The sequence below is a fragment of the Monodelphis domestica genome, chromosome 3 (genome assembly GCF_027887165.1).
Source record: "Monodelphis domestica isolate mMonDom1 chromosome 3, mMonDom1.pri, whole genome shotgun sequence".
NCBI classification, from domain to species: domain Eukaryota; kingdom Metazoa; phylum Chordata; class Mammalia; order Didelphimorphia; family Didelphidae; genus Monodelphis; species Monodelphis domestica.
The window spans coordinates 7,856,551-7,876,675 of record NC_077229.1 but is presented as its reverse complement, the minus strand read 5'-3'; the positions used below and the strand labels follow the sequence as shown (position 1 = coordinate 7,876,675).

The window sequence follows — 20,125 nt, the reverse complement described above, 5'->3', positions numbered from 1 at the left end:
TCAGTAGATACCTATTGGGCGCCTGCTGAGTGCCGGGCTCTGTCCTGAGGCAGGGCTGGGGGGGGGGGGGGGGGGGGGGAAAGGCGAGAAGGCTGCAGGCTTGCAAACTCAGGGTTCCGGGCCAGAGGACTCCATTTCCCAGAATGCCTCTTAAATCTTGCCCGGCCCTCTTGCTCCACCCCGAGGCATTCTGGGAGCGTCTTGCGGGCAGCCTCTGCTCCTGGCGGACTCACAGTTGTGCTTCTTGGACCTGTTCCGGGTAAGAGGGAGGAGGGGAGGCAGTTAGTGTGCAGGAGCCCCCGGGCCCCTGGAAATGTTGGTGGCGCGAAGGGATGTCTCAGTGCCAGGAGGCAGTTGGGGGAGGAGCTGGTCCAGGGCCTTCCCCGAGGGGGATGACCAGGTCAGAACAGGCCTAGGGGAGAAGCAGCCAACCTGATCCTGGTCTGGGGGCAGCCGGGGTCGGGGTGCCCGAGCCCACATGCTATAGAAGGAGCCCTGATCTGATCTCGGGCACTGGGGAGATGTCAATAAGCTTTCCCCAACCCCCCTGATGCCTGTCTCCACCTCCAGTGCCCCACCCCCGCCCCGCCCCTTCTCCAATAACCCCTCCCCCAGCAGGTTCCCTCAATCTAAGTGCAGTTTCTAAATGGAGCTGAAGATGGCGGCAGAGAGGCGGTTGCTGGGCTTCTGCCTGGCTAGTCCAAGGCCCTCTCCCAGCCTGAGGCTCCCTGTTTCCCCCTTGTGGGGGAGAGTCTGCCCTGAGGCCAGGGAAGGGCCTGGGAGCCCCTCTGAGCCCTCTCCCTCTCTCCTTCCCCCAGGCACACACAGAGGAAGTCTCCCCTCCTCAGGGCTGCCACCCCCCGGAAGGACCCCAGGGTGGCCCCAGCAGAGAACCTGCAGCCAGAGGAATGGCCCCCGGGGCCCCGAGGCCCCCCTCCCAGGTGAGTGCAGCCCCTCCCCGGGCCAGGCTGGGATCCAGCAGAACTCAGAGCTGTGTCTCTGCCAGGCCTCCAGGGGCGCCCTCACTGCTTGTGCTCAGGGGGAGCTCCAGGGTCAGCCCTGGCTACCCCACAAACACTTTGTTCTGGGCTTTCCTGGCCTGGGTAGCCCCTGCCTGGATGAGCCACCCAGGTGCCACCAGACAGGCCCAGGCGCTGTGAGACTCCCCAGTCCCAGTGAGCCCAGCTGCTCTGCTTGACTCTCAGCTTCCCTAGATAACTGCACAGACCTAAAGCTTTTATTCTTCCCTTTGAGCCCAGATTGGGCCTCAGTTCTTTCTGCCTCCTGATTCTAATGTGAAGGAGGACCTTTTGCTGTCCCTGCTAGCAGTGGTGGCTGCCCTTTGCACTGGGCCTCCTCCTTCCTCTCTGAACTCTTTGATTGTCCTTTAGATAGATCAGGAGCAGTTCTCCTTCCCAGACCTGGCTCCAGGGGCTGCTCTCTGGCCCTGCTACTGTTGGAGAGTGAGCTTTGTTGTATGAGAGGGAATGCTGGTTCTGGCCCAGAGAACTGTAGCTCAGACATATTCCTCCCAAGACAGGATGGTATCAATTGAAGGATATTCCATGTAGTCTCTCCATGGGGATGGGCAAAGCCATTACAGGGCATGGAATATCCCCTGGGTGGGTGTAGAGGGCAGTGGAATGGCCCCTGTAGAGTTTCAGGTTTCTACATTGTATTGAGGATCTGGGGAATTGTGTCTTCCTATGCTTGGAAACTCCCAGCCTTTCCCCAGACTGTTCTTCCCCTGGATGTCCCAGGGGCATTCCAGGCTGAACAATAGGGAATGGGTCAGAAAGGGGTGAGATAGAAGAGTATAAAATATGTTGAGAGAGAGACAGAGAGACAGAGACAGAGAGATAAAGACAAAAGGAAGAGAGAAAGAAAGGGAAATGACTTGTGCTGGAGGAGAGAGAGAACTACCATTTTTTTTCCCTTTTAGGTCATTCACCCCTAGTCTATTCCATTGATCCATCTTTCTACCTCTTAGCCAGTATCATATTGTTTTGATGACTACTGCTTTATAGTACAGTTTAAGGTCTGGTACCGCTAAGCTGCCATCGTTTACATATTTTCCATTACTTCCCTTGATATTCTTTATCTTTTGTTCCAGATGAACTCTGTTACAATTTTCTCAAATAAAAAAAAAAAGTTTTTTGGTAGTTTGATGGGTATGGCAATGAATAACTAATTTAGGTGAGATTGTCATTTTTATTATATTAGCTCATCTTACCTGTTTTTCTTTCTTTTAGATCTTTCAGAGTGTCAACTGACTACATTAAATGACCAGTCAATAAATTATTTAAAATTAAGACAGAAGACATTCTGCTTCTTGAGAATTCTAATCATTACACTGTCAGTATCTTTCTTTTGAATGAGCTCAATCTCCAAAATATCCTATTTTTAAAAGGTGGAAAACCCCTTTTCCTCCTCATACTTATTCTTCTTTCCATGTAACTAAATGTAAAATGACTGAGTATATTCTAGTAATGAATGGCACTCATCATAAAACAAAGACAACATGTTTTGGCTATGGCATATCGGAAGTGGTTCACCAAACTGTCCATATAACATGAGACTGGGACTCTTCACTTAGGTTGAATCAGACTCTGATCCCCTATAAACGCTATGCTTTCATCTAGATAAGAGTATTTCAGCCTTTTTGGGAAATTAAGTAGAGAATTCCCTTTTCACTGTTTTGCTACCTTCTCAGAAAGTCTTCAAGAAAATGTTCTTACCGGACCAATTCTTGACACTTGTGATGAGGAATTTCAGATCACCTTCTCTCTTTCTCCTCCACAGAATCTCATACTTCACTCAGAGTAACAACACACTTCTCCGGGTTTCACTCTTCACAATGTGATTCTCACTTTAGACACAAAGTGCCTTTGCCAGTATTCCACTGGGCTCTGAATGACTGATCTACATTGGTGGCTCTGACACCCTTCAGGGTTCAGAGTTTGGGTAAAACCCTTTTGTGGTTCAGTTTCTTCCAGTCAGTGGATCAGGGCTGTACCAGATGAAAACTGGGCTCTAAAACTTGTGACTTTGTTGGTTTAGGGGTCAATAACATTCAAGGATGTGGCTGTAGACTTCAGCCAGGAAGAGTGGTGCCAGTTGGATCATTCTCAGAAAGAGCTGTACCTGGAGGTCATGCTGGAGAATGTGCAGAATCTACTCTCTGTGGGTAAGGACCATTTCCTGTGTTAACTCTGAATCTGCCATTAAGAGAATGTCTTTATTCTAAGCCAGGTGTACAGGATTTGGAGCCTTTGTCAATCAGTAAAAAAGCAGAAGTGCTGATCTCTGCCCAGGGATCTCCTCAGGGCAGCTTTTCATTAAAAAAAAAAAAAGTATTTGAATTATTTGATGGGAAGCTGAGACTTTCCATTCTTGTCCCTAAAATTGTTTTTCCTTTGTTTTGGATAGCTTCGGGTCAAAATACAAACCAAAGTTACAGATTTACATTCTTGTAGCTAATCTCTGAAGTCATCTAGTCCAGCCCCTAATTAGACCTGAAATTTGCGGGCAAATGCTCTGTTCATATCTCCCCCACTACTTGAGACCAAAAGGTCTCCCCTTAATCTATTCACTCACACTCAACTTGGGGAACAGATAACTTTTCATGTTAACTCAATCAAGTAATACAAAAGGAATAATGGGCAGGGAAGAATGGGAAAGGGACGTGGGGAAAAGGGGTCTCTGTCTTTATCTAAAACCTTTTCCTCCCTCCTCGAGTTTGGGGGGAACTCAGGCTTTGGCAGCCTGAACCCCCTGATAGAAAGTCAGGTTGACTCTCCCTGGGTTTGGCCTGTTGGCCTCAGTTCAGACTCAGGGCAATAGGAACTGAAGTAATGTCAGAGAGAGATTTAAAATATCTTTCTCAGACTTTCTCTTCAATGGTCTTTTCAATTGGGAAAAGTTGGGGGAAAGATTTCCAGTCACCAGCAGGAAAAATGGGTAACCCACAGTTGAAAGTATTTTCCCACCTACTCTCTTTTTGGCTTCTCAAGACTGAGAGCCCAACTCTTCAAACCAGCCAGTCTTCTCCTCCTTAAAATTCCAATCCCTTGGGGCCCCTCTCCCTTTGAGGTGATCGATTTCATATACTCTTCAGCCTGGCACTTTTTCTTTAGTATCAGCCTCTGTCACAAACTCCATAAAATGGAAGTAGATATCAGACTGCATTAAAAATATTAATCCTATGAGATGTTTTTTATAAGAAACGTATTTGAGATACATAAGTAGGCATATAGAGTAAGGTAAGGGGATTCTCATTTCCATAACAATATGAGAATAAGATTTTTAAAAGTATAAAACTATAGCTCATAGCCCCTCATTCTGTCTAGGCTTGAGTTTATTCTTACTCCTCCTTCATTCTTCCCTCAAACCCCAGGCCAGATGATAGGAATGGGAAGCATTTCCTTTGTCCTCTATTGGGTAAATGAGTTCATTATTATCATTTTACAAAATCTCTGTGAGTTTGATAGTCTTATTGGCTTTTAACTCATAGTTGAAGCAAACTGAGGTGAAATAACTTGGCCAGGGGGCACCCGCTTACCATCTGTTTGAGACAAATAAATTTGCTTTTCTCAATCCCAAGATCTGATCTCTTACCCCTTCATTACCAGCTGTCTTTAATTTCTAGATAATGGAGGTTGTGGATTGTGCCTCCTTTTACAAGAGGTAAATAAAAATGGAATTTTCTTTTTTTTGGTCAAATTTTAGAGTTTTATTGAAATTTAGGTTTATAATTTTAACAACTCAATACTTTATTTAAAAAATTCTTTTTCTACCAGCATCTCCACCTGCTTTACATGATATCCAAATATAATTATTATTTTAACTAAAATGTTATTTCCTACTTTTCCCCATGATATTCAAGTTAGAAAGTTGCTAATGTTCCATAATATTTTTCCAGGCTCTCTTTGAACACCATTACAATGGTTAAAAATTGGCTAAAATACTCAATTTTAAGATATACAATCTTATGGCTACTTGTAAGGTAAGATAGAAAAAAGTTTTTATTGTACAACCTTAAAGATTTAAAAGGTTAACTGCCTAGAAATTTGTTAAAATCTGAGATAGCAGAGTATGAGTCAACATAAACATGAAATCCTCATACAAAATATTTAAGCACTTCCTATCAAAGAATGTCAAAGACAGTTTAAATCATCTCTAAACTGTAGAGTTTTTAAATGAGTAAAAAAAAACTGGCACTTTAGAAGATAAGATGTTTATTCTATTGCCCATTTTGAGCACTCAAGGAATAGCCTGGATACTGAGAAAAAAAGGCAGTTTCTCCTAAGGTGTTAATCTTTTGGGATCACAGGGGAACATGGACATCTGACGAATGTTGTGTAATCCCAGGAATAGCATAGTAACTCGCTCCAACCCAATGCCACCATCTGCATGAGGAGGGGCTCCAAAATGGAAGGAATCAATGTAAGCTTTTATTTTTCTCTAGGTCAATTCCATGATGTAAAGCCCTCTCTGTTAGCAATTGAGGATCATGAATTGTTTGGGCTCCACATAGGCTCTCTTCCCCTCTCATGAACATGTCATAAGAGTTGGACTGTTTAGGGTTTCTTGGGTCAGGCATAGTTTAGAAAGGTCTTACAGCCAAAGGATATTTTTCAAGAATATAAAAATCAGACTCATACTTTTCTTTTACCAGACGACCCAAGAGTTTCTCATTTGGTGTACTCAAATCTTCTTCATCTCCCATTTCCACTCCAGCTTCCCTGAGCAAAGCTAAAGTCTCACAATATTCTAGTCTCAAAGTTGGCTCCAAAAATTTGAGAGGCTTACATGGGAATTGTTTGTTTACTGTCTGAATTTCCATTTGAAACCTTTCTTGAAGTCCTTTAAACATTTGTACCAATGTGTCAACAATTTCATCTATTACTTCGTGGTAATGGTAATTAAAAGCCATTTCAATGTCCAAACAAAGAAATTCAGTCAAATGCCTATGTGTATTAGAGTCTTCAGCTCTGAATACTGTTCCAGTGCAGAAAACCTTTTCAAACAGCAGAAATACACATCCGTTTATATAGTTGTGGTGACTGAGCCAGGGATGCATTACTTTTAAAATATGATACAGTAAATACATTGGGTCCTCCTTCACTGACAGCTGAAATGATTTTTGGGGTTAGATTTCTCCAAACCCTTTATGAATTAGAGTTTCATGGAAGAGGTGGCAGATACCAGATTGGAGGCGAAAGATTGCCTGACTAGTTAATGTCCTAAGATCAATGACTCTGTTATCTAGACTTGTATCTTGATTAACAATAGCTCTTCCTTCCTCTTCAGTCTCTACTTCAGGTTGATTTGCATCATCTTAACTGTAAGGGTAGGCGAGGTTCAGCCAAACTGATCACATAGATCCTTTGAACATAAAGCTCAACATCTTGTTGTGAACAGATTCCAATTTTCTGATTCACTTTCCTCATAACACCTTCCACATCGAAGATGTTTTCTTTGTTGATGTTGGCAGCAAATTTTACCATCTGCTTGCTTGCATGGTCTCCCACAGCCACAAGAGCCTGGACATTAAACTGCTGTTGATGTAGTACTAAGAAACACTGCTTCCCTTTAGCTCTGCTTGTATGAATTCTAGCATGAACCCAAACTGTTATCAGCTTTTGGCGCTGTCAGATCTTTAACCTGAACCAAAATTTTTTTCTGATTTCTCTTGTGACTGTATCATTGAAGATATTCCATATCTTTCTTTAGCATAATCTTCCACCGCCTCCATGATCTCCCGCAGCGTCTCCTCACTCTGACGGCTTGCGTTGGGCATTGGGAACAACTGGACTGTGGTGAAAGGACCACACTTCCTCGCAGGTTTCTGTAGCTTTTGGGCCAAGGGGCTTCTCCCTCCTCCTGATCCTGCCCCCTCCCCCCAGTGCCTCAGATACACAGCACACACACTTACAAGATGGAATTTTCTGATTGAAAATGGTTTCCATGATCTTTGCCCTCCTGCAAATGTCTCAACAGTGAACACAACAGTAACCATTCTGGAGGCCTTACTTGCTTGCCCCCTTTCCTTTAAGAGGATCATATTTTTTTTTATTTTTCTCTCCTGATCACTTCCTTCTTTCTTATACCCAGGCCTTCCAGTTCCTAGAGAAAATGTTATCTCTTGTTTTCAGTGAGGGAGAGCAACGTGTCTGCTAGAGCAAAAAGACCCAAGGAGCTCCTGTCCTGGTCAGTTGAAATCAGGCTTATAAGGTCTATTATCCCAAAAGACTTTTTATCTGTCAGGGAATATTCAACTTGGGGGCTGGCAGACCAATGCTAAATCATGTTCTTCTTTTCCTGAGAAATGGATGTTAAACTCAGTGTAGGGCATGAAACATAATTCATGGTAGATTGTAAAATAAGACGATTATTTAGTATTCCTGCACTTAATGGCATACAGTCTTTACATCTGTGGAGAAAAGAAAACTTTTATTCTACTTTGAGAATTATTGTATGGGAGTTAAAAAGAGTGAAGTTGTTTTTCTGTTTAACATACACAATTTCCCAAGAATGACCATGTTATAGTACATCCAAAATGATGAGAACAGAATACCTGGAGGCTTACCTGAAATTCATAAAATTATAAGACTAATGGACAAATGGCTTTTTAGAAAAGATAGAAAGGGCAATGGAGAAAGACTGTCCAATACTTCAGACAAAGTATGCTCAGGCACAGGGTTTGAGTTATAGTCTAGTTGCAAGAAAGTTGGTCAGGTCATTCTTTCATTCTTTACTTATGATATGAATTCCTGCCTGTGTCACATGTCCATTGTGAGGTTTCATTGTAATTGTATGTTGAAAGTCTTTCTAAAAGCATCCATCTTGCACATATGACCAAATAATCTATCCAAAGACTGGTTCTGTTTGTTTAAGTTTCAAAATTCCTCTTTGCCTGGGGAAATAGAATAAAAATCAGTTTACTTTCTGCCATAAGCGAAAAGCATGTATATTTCTCTGTGTGTGTATATCCTCTTTCCTTCTGTGTTTATATCATCATTTGTTTTCTTTAGGGGTAGATTTTGAAGCGAAGGAGATGTCTCCAAAGCTGATTCTTTTTGTGGAAGGATCTGACTCCCAAAGATGCATGAATGGGAGTCTCTATAACTTCCTTTTGAGAGAAATCTGTGACTCTACTATCAAGGCCAATAAAAATCCAAAGAGTGACTATAAATTTGATGAAACTGCAGAGAAATTCAGCCAGTATTCAGGTCTAACTCCATCTATGAAATTAACCTCAGGAAATAACTGTTTTCCGGATAGTGAATATAGGCAATGCTTTCCTGAAGAAGTAAGACTTATTCAGTCACATGAGAAGCCTCCTGAAATGCTCATGTATCAAGATAACATAGGAGGAAAGGGCTTTGGCTTGAGTTCAGACCTCATTAGATGTTCAAAAAGTAAATGTGTACAAGTGGATTCTGTGAGTGATAAAGGTGGGAGACCTTCCTGTCAGAATTCTGAGCTTCCTGCATATCAGAGAATCCATACTAAAGAGAAACCTTATGAATGTAAAGAGTGTGGAAAGGCTTTTACAGAGAGAGGATCTCTTTCTGTACATAAGAGAATTCACACTGGAGAGAAACCTTATAAATGTAAAGAGTGTGGAAAGGCTTTTACACAGAGGGCCACTCTTGATGCACATCAGAGGATCCACACTGGAGAGAAACCTTTTGAATGTAAAGAGTGTGGAAAGGCTTTTACAATGAAGTGCCATCTTGTTGCACATCAGAGAACCCACACTGGAGAGAAACCTTTTGAATGTAATCAGTGTGGAAAGGCTTTTACAATGAAGGACTCTCTTACTAAACATCAGAGAATCCACAGTGGAGAGAAACCTTTTGAATGTAAACAGTGTGGAAAGACTTTCACGGAGAAGGTCCATCTTGCCAAACATCTGATAATCCACACTGGGGAGAAACCTTATGAATGTAAAGACTGTGGAAAGGCTTTTAGATCAAAGCACAGTGTTGCCACACATCAGATGATCCACAGTGGAGAGAAACCTTATGAATGTAAAGACTGTGGAAAGGCTTTTAGATCAAAGCACAGTCTTGCCATACATCAGATGATCCACACTGGAGAGAAACCTTATGAATGTAAAGACTGTGGAAAGGCTTTCACACAGAGGGGCAGTCTTGCTGCACATCAGAGAATCCACACTGGAGAGAAACCTTATGAATGTAAACATTGTGGAAAGGCTTTTACATGGAGGGATTCTTTTGTAATACATCAGAGAATCCACTCTTGAGAGAAATTTTATAAATCTAAACACTATGCACATCAGAGAATCCTCTGGGGAGAAACCTTATGAATGTATACACTGTGGAGAGACTTTTACATGGAACATCTCTCTTGCTAAACATGAGAGAAACCTTATTGTATGGGATAAAATCTTGTATTATTCTCCAGCCTTCATTATTTAGTATTAGTAATTTTTGATTCGCAAATTCCTATAGAAAATAGGGAAACTTAGTGTCCTTCAGAAGGGAGATACTAATGTCTCTTTATGAAGAATAGAGAAATCCCCATGCTGCTGTTTATATATACATATACACCTTCAGTTCACTCTTTTCTAATGTGGCCCCAACTTCCCCTTTTTTTTAATTATTTTGGATTAAATTGTTTTGATTATGAAATCATGGAGTGGATCAGGTCATGAGGCTAGAATGGCAGCAGGGAAAAGGCAGCCATAGAGTCAAGAAATTAGGAGGCAGGGGTCAGGTCAGATGCCCCTTGCACTGGCCCTGGAGTGCTCCTCTTGGAGGCCTAGGCAAAGTAGGAAGCCACAGTTGACTTCTGGGAGTTACTAGTAGGAGAAAGAAGTTTGATAAACTGAGGGAAAGGCAGATTTGCCTCTCTTCTCTTCCAGGTTTTGTTGCTTACTGGACTTTCCTATGAGCATGGCTAGGGGGCCCTAATGGCAGTGACAGAATATCAAGCTCAATATGGCAACCTGGAAAGTAATTTCTATTTCTCTCTCCTCTTTTCTGAGACCCCAAGACACAAGGGCAACTGCGAGGCCACTGCTCGCCCATCACCCTGGCATGCCCAGTATGGGCTTTTCTCCCCACCATTGCCCCTAGTCCTGGGAGACCTTGTTCCCTTGCTTAGCATCCCACAAGCCAGTGCCCTGGACCTACTTGCCAACAGTAAAGATGTAAGCAATTTAAAAATCAATAAGATTAAATCAATAAAATGAAGGAAATAAAAATAGAAAATTAAGTTAAACAAAACTAATAAAATCCAGTAAAATTACGTGTGTGTGTGTGTGTGTGTGTAATTAATTTGGTGCACCAGTTGAGGAGTCTGTCATTTCAAAATGTGTTGACTTGCATGGACTTCTTATTTTGCCCTAACCTCAAAGCCCAGCTTTGCTGCCTTCTAAAATAAACTTTAAAAAAGTTGTATCTACATTTTTTATTAGAGTATTGGAAATGTTTTGGAGTTGTTTGATTATTTGATTTTGTACAGCTCACTGCTGGGCCCTAGGTCAGTACCACATATTTGCTGTAGGGGCCATAATTCTAATCCCCCCTAAATTGGGGTTTCTCTTACATAGCAGGAGCCTTGTGAAGATGGGCTTCAGGTGTTTTAAACCAAACTTTGGAACTGGTTCAGCATCTGGTTGCTTATTATTCAGCCCACCTGGACCCAGGAGCTTCAGGAGCACCCCCATGTCTTACAGGCATAGTTGCCACAGCTTTATTAGTAACTAATGTGGCTAACTTAGTATTTCGATGCTCATTAACAATAATGTGCCCACATGAAAATGAAGCATTGTTGCTAAGGCATAGAACACAGGCATTTTCTGAACCAAAGACTCACAAGATAAGAAGAGAACCATTACACAGTTGTGAATCTTTAGTATCCATGACTGAAAAGTCTCAAGATAATTTCCTGAACACTCCTTTAGACAACCCAGATCTAGTCTTATTCATTGATGGTTCTTTCATGAGGAATGGCATTTGTTACACTGGAGCTACTATAGTCACAGAATTTGTCACTCTGGTCTGCTTCACTGTCCTCAAATATAAGTGCTCAAGGTGCAGAACTTCCAGCCCTAAAACATGCCTCGGGGTCTTCCAGCTATTATGACTGAAATTATGTTGAGACTGATTTGGGGTCAGAAGTCTCAGATTATTGATTATACCAGTTTAATGGTTAGACCAGCATCATCCCTATGAAGTCACAGGGAGGTCAGTGGCCCTCTCAAATGACCAGAGACTGGATCTTGCTCTGGCAGTTGAACAAATAGTTTCAGGAGCTCATTATTCTGCACCTCCCTTGAATACCCCAAGACGTCTGTACCTGGTGAATGCCTGATTAGGAGATGGTTCCTCAGACCCTCAGCCCTTGACACAGACATGGTGGACAAGTGAAGGACCAGCATCTCTCCCTGATGGGGACATATAGATCTGGGGGGAGGTTTAGGTAGTTATTAGTTTAGGATTGCCCAAATTCCCTTTTCACTTTTCCTTGTCATAATAAATCCAACATCCATCCCTATTATATATATAGTAGTCTGAGTTTGTTATCTAAGGAAAGGCTCTGCTTGGACTGTGTCTGTGTCAGGCCATAGTCTACCTACTGACACTGGTTCTGTTAAAGTCTTCCCAATTCCCAAGTCAGTTAAATCTTTTCATCCTTTTCCTATCTGAACCATCTAATCCCTTCCCAAACCATTCTCCATTAGTTCTTGATTTTAAACTAATCAATAGCAAGATAACTCTTTGGCCCAAAAAGAACACTAGGGTTTTTTTTTTAATGTGCTTCCACATTATGTTTTATACATTTATAAACAATATTCTGAGAGTAAGGTGGGCATATCAGGTGGGCTCTTGGACAGACATGAAAGGGAGGTAACTACGTGACTACTGGCATACTTCAGGGGTCCTATAATTCCTGGGACCTTGCCCAGAACATTCTGTTGTGGGACATTCTGTTGTCCCTTACAGAGTGAGGGTCAGTTGATTTTTACTGCATAACATTCTAAAGTTCCCAAAGCTTTCCCCTAGGATAATATCTGTAGGACCCTTAGCACTGGAACATTGTTTCCTTCTAATGCCTAGCTCCCTGTAAAAATGAAAATTAATGTGCCATAAAATATTATATTTCAAGGGATTTAGTAATGATAATTAGAAATAAAGGAATATAAGAAATACAAAATAAAGACCACATGCCCATGGCTGATTAGCGCATTTAAAATCCCCACATTCCTTGCCTAATTATGTCTACAAGATTTATGTAATGTCAGGAAGTCAGTGGGCTCCAGGGAAATGTAGTTCCTTTTTAGGGTAATGGGTTTTTAATTACACATTCTGCCCAATGATCATTGGAAGACTCGTCTCCCCAAATGATCATTTAACATGTAGCAACACAAGTTAGAAGCTACAATTGATTGACAGGTCTCAAGACTGAGAATCTCTCATGAGCTGGCAGGGACAGAGTTCTAAGCTGTTGGGAAGGAGCAGTTTCCAGGGAGAATCTGGACCTGGTGGTGAAACCAGGAGGGAATGTGTGCTTGGACTCTACTTAGACAGGATAATCTTTTTTTTTTTTACTGTTTTTGAATTAATTTATTTTGTCAATTTAGAACATTATTCCTTGGTTACAAGAATCACGTAATTTCCCTCCCTCTCCCCCCCCCTTCCTGCAGCTGACACACAATTTCATTGGGTATTACATGTTTCCTTGATCAGAACCTATTTCCATGTTGTTGTTCATTTAGGATGTTCATTTAGAGTCTACATCCCCAGCGATATCCCCTCAGTCCATGTATTCAAGCAGTTGTTTTTCTTCTGTGTTTCTACTCCCACAGTTTTTGACAGGATCATCTTGAAAGCTGATTGCCTCTGAAAGAAACATCAAGGCTGAGAGATTTCCCATACATTTCTGGTGGACAGAGTGTTTGGAGAAGTCTTCTGTCCTTGCCTAATTATGTCTACAGGATTTATGTAATGACAGGAAGTCAGTAGGCTCCCAGGAAATGTAGTTCCATTTTAGGGTAACAGATTTTCAATTACACATCCCCAATAAATCTCCTGGAGAAGATCTTTTATGCAAACTTAGAGCCACAATAACTTGCTCTCCAGATGCTCTATATCACTGGAATTGCCTGAGGAATCTTTGAATTTGCTCCCTGTACTTCTTTCAAGCAGTCAGGAGATGAAGGAACCCATTTTTACAATCCCAGCTGATATTCCCAAATCTCTTTGGGCAACATCATCTTCTGATGTTGACCTATTAAATCAGCTGTTCCTGTACAAATTCAGACAAAATTTGTCCCAGCCCCTTCCTTTCCTCAGTACCCTCTCTCAAAGGCAGCAATTGAGGAAATTACTCCAGTGATAGATTTGTTAACTGAACAAAGAATAATCATTCCCTGTAATTCTGCATATAACACACCCATCCTACTATTTAAAAAGCCAAAATTAAACCCCAATGGAAAACTTGTCTATAGATTCATCCAGGACTTGAGTCATAAACAATCATGTCAATAAAATACATCCTGTGGTTTCAAAACTAAATTCAATTCTCTCTAATATTCCTAGCACAGATACATACTTTACTGTAGTAGACTTTTGCTCAGCATTTTTTTTCTATTCCAGTTCATGATTCCATGCATACATTTGCCTTTACCTGGAAAAGTTCAGAATGAACCTGGGCTCATTTGCCCCAAAGGTTCGTGGATAGCCCTACATTATTTTCACAATTTCTGAACGAAGACACAGACTTTTAAATTTGAGCATAGCACTTTGATTCAATATATTGATGATTTGCTTTTGGCCTCACCTAATGCTGCCATGTGCCAAAAAGATAGCAAACATCTCCTTTTAGAGCTGCATAAGAGAGTCTATAAGGTCTCAAAGGAAAAAGTTCCGTGGTGTCTCCCCAAAGTCATATATTTAGGGTTCATTTTAACTGCTGGCTCCTATTCTACTTCTCCTATGCACATTGAATATATTCAAAAATTGAGTGCATACTACACTAAGAAGCAATTGAGGGCAATTCTTGGAGTAACAGGAATTTGTAGGCAGTGGATCCCTTGCTATGGGGAAATCACTAAGCCCATATAGCATTACCAAAAATTTTGGTCTCTGAAACTCTAAAATTAGAAGTGGAACACCTGACAGCTCTTACAGGCTATTGTATCTGTTTTGTATTGTATCTGTTCCTGCTCCAGGCATCCCAAATTACAACAAACAACTTACTTTATATATACACGAACCAAGACAGGTAGCTTCAGGTGTTTTAACTCAATATTTGGGACCTGCTCAGCATCCAGTTGCTTATTATTAGGCCCAGTTGGACCCAGTAGCTTCAGGAGAACCACCATGTCTTAGAGGTGTGACTGCCATAGTCTTGCTAGTGAATAAATCTAGTGATTTAGTATTGGGATGCCCTTTAACCATAATATGCCCATATGAGGTCGAGGTATTGTTGATACAAAATAGAATACAGGCATTATCCAATCAGAGAATTACAGGGTATGAGGTAATCTTGTTAAATAATGAAAACATTACATTTAAATGCTGCACAGTTCTAAATCCTGCAACCTTGCTTCTTGGTTTACCAGTTTCAGGAGAACCTTTGAACAATTGTGAGTCTTTAGTGTCCATGGCTGAAAAATCTCAAAATGATTTACTGAACACTCCTTTAACCAAATCAGACCTCTTATTATTTACTGATAATTCCTCCTTTATGAAGGAGGGCATACACTATACAGGAGTTGCTGTAGTCACAGAATTTGCCACTCTGTGGTCAGCATCACTTTCCTCAAATATAAGTGCTCAAGGTGCAGAACTCATAGGTCTAAAACATGCCTGTATAATTACCACAGATAAGAAGGCAACAATACCCAGACTCTAGATATGCATTTGGCATATGTCATGAAGTTGGAAGCTTTGGCTTCAAAGAGAGGTTTTTTTAACATCAGCTGGAAAATGTATAGCTAATATAAAAATCATTATGATGTTCTTTCTGTCTTCTGGTTCCCTGAAGCCCTAGCTGTAATTAACTGTTCTGCCCATACACATGGCACTGACCCTGTCTCCAGGGGGAATGATCAGGCAGATATTGCTGCAAAACTGATGGTCTTGGAAAGGTCTAAGTTAATTTTACCATTGACAGCTACTGATCATTTAAATCCATCCCTTTCTTATAATGAAAATGAAGTGGACAAATTGAAACAGAAATTTAATGCCAAATTGATAAATGGAGTATGGGTATCCTCTAAAGGAAAACTCCTACTCCCTACAAATTGATATCACCAAATTTGTCAATCTATATATTAAAATGGTCATTTTAGAACCCAAGGTATTGTGGACTCTTTTAAAAGAATATGGAGATCCCCTAGCATAACTACCATAGTCTCTAAAGTGTGTACAGTCTACCCTACCTGTCAAGCATTTAATCAGCATTCTCCAGAGTTCCATCCAGTGGGCTCTCTTAGGACCAGGGTCTGTCCATGTTATAAACGTATGTATATGTTATAAACATATAACCATGTTATGATGGTATGTTTATTATATAGGTTTTTGGTAAACACACATAATCAATTCTCTACATATGTGACATTTGATTGGATATTATCAAATCACCTAAACAACACTCTTGTAATGTTACTACAGCAAAGAATTCTGTGATCATTTACTAGGTTTCTACAACACTATGTGATAGATATGATTAATGTGAATAAAGCCATTTGTAGGTTAGTACCCCTTGACTTGCTGAGAGGATCATTGTGCTTTTGGTCAGCTTTCACTATCCTTCATAATCGCTTGGGAGATGAACAACAAAACATTGTATCTAGATGTGAGGACTTTAGGCAGACCAATTTGGGAGGTTCCCTCAATTTACAAGTTCTGTTTTTCTTGTGTTGCTTTGAGATGTCTAGCGATGCTGTTTGGTTTCTGTTCCAACAAATTCATTTAAGTGTGGTTACTCTAGGACAAGATTCATTATAGTACTCAACCTTTCAGCTGGTGTTTATTGTAGGGTCTTTGTGCTTGAGAAAGGAGGGATCAGGGGCAGTAATCTTTGGGTTTTTATTCTGTAATTGCAATCTATTTGGGGGTAATAATCAAAGGGGCTTAAAGTAGGGCACATATTTATTGATCCTATAAGTATTTGCTCTCATGTTATTTCTCCTGTATTGGGGAGAGAATAATAATCATAACAAGTCCACTAGTGGGGAAATTTTGGGGAAAGAAGTCACAAAGGGGGATCAGCAGATGTTATATTTATTGGGAAAGGAAATGGTGAGGATATGAAAAACGGGGGATAAAGGGAAGGTCTGTAGCAAGGTATGTAGGAAATGAGGGGAGAGAGGGAATATTGCTCAGTGAGGCAAAGGAGAGAGATGCCCCCTGCTGAGAGGAAGCAGCAGGGGTCCAATAAGGACTGTTTGTCCTGGAATGACTGAACTGAAGTTCAGCTCCCTCTATGTCCAGAAAAGATAGTCCACTGATCTGACTGCAAATTCAAATAATATAAAGTTTAATAATCAGTTGGGATTGGAGTTTTTTCCTTAGCTTCAGAGTTGAAGCCAGGCCCCAGAGGCTGGTGGAGGGTTTCTCCCACTCCCGTCTACTCTATATCAGTCCTGCTTTGTGTAATTCGGAATCTTAGCAGTAGACAGAAAGCACACAAGAACAGTTCTGATCTTCAGAAGTGATTGGGCCTGAATCTTCGGGCTGAACCAAGAAGAGGCACAACACACCACACTGGGCTGAACAAGCTCCTCTCTCCTACCACCCCAGGAAGGAAGTAAAACACAGCAGGAAGGAAATGCTAGTCACCAGACCCAACTGCCACTCCTAGTTGTCCCATCCCCCACCAACTGCCAGTCTAGTTTCCTTTCCACAATCATCCCCTTTTTTTGCTGTGACCTTCCCAAGGTCACTTATTTATATTATAGTTACCAATTTACTAAATCTACTTTAAGAAATTTTTTTCAGGAAAGTTTGGGTAAGGGTAGTTTGGGGTTTTACAATAAATTTAGTAAAATAAATGTTTGAACAAAACTATTACAAGAAATTTGAATCTTAGTACTAATACTACTTACTCTAAGTTAACTAAAACTAATACACAGAGGACCTCATTCTGTGGTCTGACTTTCCTTCCTCAAACCATGACCTTGTCAAATGGTCGGGGTATGATGGCCTCTGGCAACATACCTTTTGTGGCAAAGTTTTTGGTGGGCATACTCTGGCTTACACACCTTTTGAACATTTCAAAATTGACTGTATTACTATGCCCAAAGCTGGACAGTATAAATTTTGTCTGGTTATTGTGAGGGGAAAAGGGTTATTTTTTAAAAGGTTGGACTTGATTATTTAAGAGTGGTCACCAGGAATTTAATTAATTCCAAAAAGATTTATTTTACAATTTATTTACAAAATATAGATAAAAATGAAGAAGGAAATCAGGGAGAGGATAGGTCTTTCCTGAGGCTGGTCTCTTCAGAAAAACAAAAACAAAAACAAAAAAACAGCAGTTCATCACATGTCAGCCCAGTCAGCAGATTCTTTATCAGCCTCCACTCCAAGTTGAACTCCCTGTAGAGATCACAGTAGAACTCTCTCTCACAGGAGGTTCCAGTCCAAGTGAAATTTCCAAGTCAAACTACACTCTGGCAGTTATCACTCTCTTTTAAAGGAACTTTCTTTTGTGTCACTTCCCTAATTTTTACATCTATCATCTCCAATCACAGTTGACACTTTAGCTTTTAGGACTGCCCAGGGAAGTCAGTTGATTTTGATTTGTCACCCACTATTTCACACATGGGTCACAGACCTCTCACTTAATGTGTGAAATGGGGTGTTATACCTTTGGTGATTAAATCTCAAAAATGGGCAGATCTCCCTACTATTGTAAGTTGGGTGTTTACACTTTTGGTGATTAATGTCTAAAAATAGGCAGTGGTTACAATTTAATCTTCACAATCAGGGGAGAGTTAATTAATTTCATTGATATAATAAGGGAAAGTTAAATTTAATCTTCACATCATAGTAGACCAACTGACCAGATGGCCTAAAGCATTTCCTACTGCTTGAGCCACAGCAGCTTTTGTTGCCAAAGTGCTTTTAAAAGAAATCATTGCTCACTTTGGCCTGCCAACATGTATGGATTCGGATAGAGGAACTCATTTTACGGACTTGATCCTGTCTCAAATTTATTCATGTTTGGGGATAACTCCTAAATTTCATGTACCATCCCATCCCCAGAGTTCAGGTCAAGTTGAAAGGATGAATAAAGAACTAAAAACTATTATTGGAAAATTGTGTACTTAGACTCATCTAAAATGTCCTGAAATACTCCCTCTGGCCCTATTTTATCTTAGAACCAGGGCAGAGGTGATCTACACATCTCACCATTTGAGATGGTTTTCAGACATCCTCCAATACAGACTAAGCCTTTCACACACACACACACACACACACACACACACACACACACACACACACATCTAGGGGGAGATACTTCCATTTGTTCATACATACAAGTTTTACAGACCAAATTGCAAGAGTTCCATGAATCTGGAGCTGGTGTACAAGAAGATCCTATAGACATTTTGCTCCATGACTTGTGCCCAGGTAACAAAGTTTACAGAAAGAACTTCCAGTGTACTGGGGCAAGTCCACTTGCCTGTGGTGGTCCATTCAAAGTCCTGTTAACTATTTCAACAGCCATTAAAATTGGAAAAAAGGATTCTTGGATTCATTGCTCCCATGTCAAGAGAGCACCTTCTATAGATAATGAGTAACTATATCCTCTTGTATTATACTGATTGTATGCTTTGTGATTTAAATTTGTGATATATATATATATATATATATATATATTGCTGTTACTCTGTCATATTAAACTATTGTATTTTTGTTACTGAATGTATATTCTGTTGTGCTGCCTTTATTTGTACCATCCTATATTCAAACCTGGGAAATACCTTTGTAAAAGTCCATAAACTAGTTGAACAAAACTTGTAACCTTTAGATAAGTTGATGTATTGGGAATTTTGGGAATTTTGGTACTTTCTTTGAATGTGTGCATTACCTATTGTACTACTGTTTTATAAACCTATTATTTTATGCAAATCATTTGCACTCACACTGTGGATCATGGCTAAGTTAAAAAGGAAATGGATCTAAATTTTTGGGTAAGAAACCTTTGTCCTCTACCTCTCCTTGAGTGATACAGTGTGTCACTGATTATAAGATATATATTTTTTATTTTTAAAAAATTTCTATTATTGTTTTTCCTTGCATGTGCAATATAGTATTTTCTTTCTCCCATTTTTTGTACTTGAAGCACATGTCATGAATATTAAAAAAAATTTTTTTTTGCTTTTACACTAGCATAGGTTGAGTATGTCCATTAGCCCTTAATTTAACTGCCTGTCCAGCAGCCTTAGATTGTGGAAACTGCCACTGGTTCTTTAACTATTATGGGACTTTGCTTGGTGAATGTCTGATTCAAGAAAAAGGGATCAAAAAGGAACACAGACTTCACCTACACAGTGCCAAGGAAGCATGGAATTAACCTGAGTAATGCCAAAAGAGCATACAGGTCAAACAGACAAACTGGTTCTGATAGATTTGATGAGATTCTGCTCCAATATGAAAGGATTTGAACCATGTGAGATTTGTGGTTGTGGCACTTGACATATGTTAAGATGCAGGAGTCCTTGTATCACATACTTTGTAAAACTTTCTATCAAGTACCTAACAATTGATTGTTCTGACTCCCCTATCCCTGAGAGGCAACAAAAGATAAGACCAAGGAATAAAATCTAGTCCCTCTTCTATCTTTCATATGGTGGCAATTTATTCTACTTCTGGCTGCTGAGTGGGTAAGTGCATGACTACTATCACAGACTTATCGAACATAAATCACTTTAATTGGGCCCTGATTTAAGAACCTATTGTGGGTTTTTTTTTCTTACTTAGGATTTTTTCATACAGGATTTGGATTAGGATATTTTTTTCATCCAGTATTTTCTTTATTTGGATTCTTGTGATGTTTTTTTATTTTTATTTGGCAATGATTCATATGCTTCATGCCTCAACCATGTATTACTGTGTGATTTCTATGTTTC

The 20,125-nt window shown here is 40.4% G+C and overlaps 1 protein-coding gene and 1 pseudogene across 6 annotated transcripts; one reads left to right on the top strand and one right to left on the bottom strand.

The window, feature by feature from the left end:
- Positions 1-79: 79 nt before the first annotated feature.
- On the top strand, positions 80-10,465 carry LOC103092535 (zinc finger protein OZF-like). Of its 6 annotated transcripts, XM_056820498.1 has the most exons (5): positions 81-259; positions 819-941; positions 3,061-3,187; positions 7,117-7,212; positions 8,037-10,465. In XM_056820498.1, exon 5 carries the CDS (start codon positions 8,060-8,062, stop codon positions 9,272-9,274), a length of 1,215 nt encoding a protein of 404 aa, XP_056676476.1. In that variant the 5' UTR covers positions 81-259; positions 819-941; positions 3,061-3,187; positions 7,117-7,212; positions 8,037-8,059; the 3' UTR covers positions 9,275-10,465. The 6 variants fall into 6 exon arrangements, 5 of the variants coding, with proteins under 5 accessions (XP_056676474.1, XP_056676477.1, XP_056676476.1 ...); XR_008917140.1 differs by lacking the exon at positions 7,117-7,212 and having other exon boundaries at positions 80-259; positions 2,253-3,187; XM_007490810.2 differs by lacking the exon at positions 7,117-7,212 and having other exon boundaries at positions 82-259.
- LOC107652152 (aspartate--tRNA ligase, cytoplasmic-like) lies at positions 5,279-6,509 on the bottom strand (annotated as a pseudogene).
- Positions 10,466-20,125: the final 9,660 nt, after the last annotated feature.

What these genes read in the sequence shown, in the direction of transcription:
- LOC103092535 (XM_007490810.2), top strand. Translation starts at nt 909, where the DNA reads ATGGCCCCCGGGGCCCCGAGGCCCCCCTCCCAG. An exon ending in CCCCGAGGCCCCCCTCCCAG is followed by an intron (nt 942 to 3,060) that starts GTGAGTGCAGCC and finishes TTGTTGGTTTAG; the next exon opens with GGGTCAATAACATTCAAGGA. An exon ending in GCAGAATCTACTCTCTGTGG is followed by an intron (nt 3,188 to 8,036) that starts GTAAGGACCATT and finishes TGTTTTCTTTAG; the next exon opens with GGGTAGATTTTGAAGCGAAG.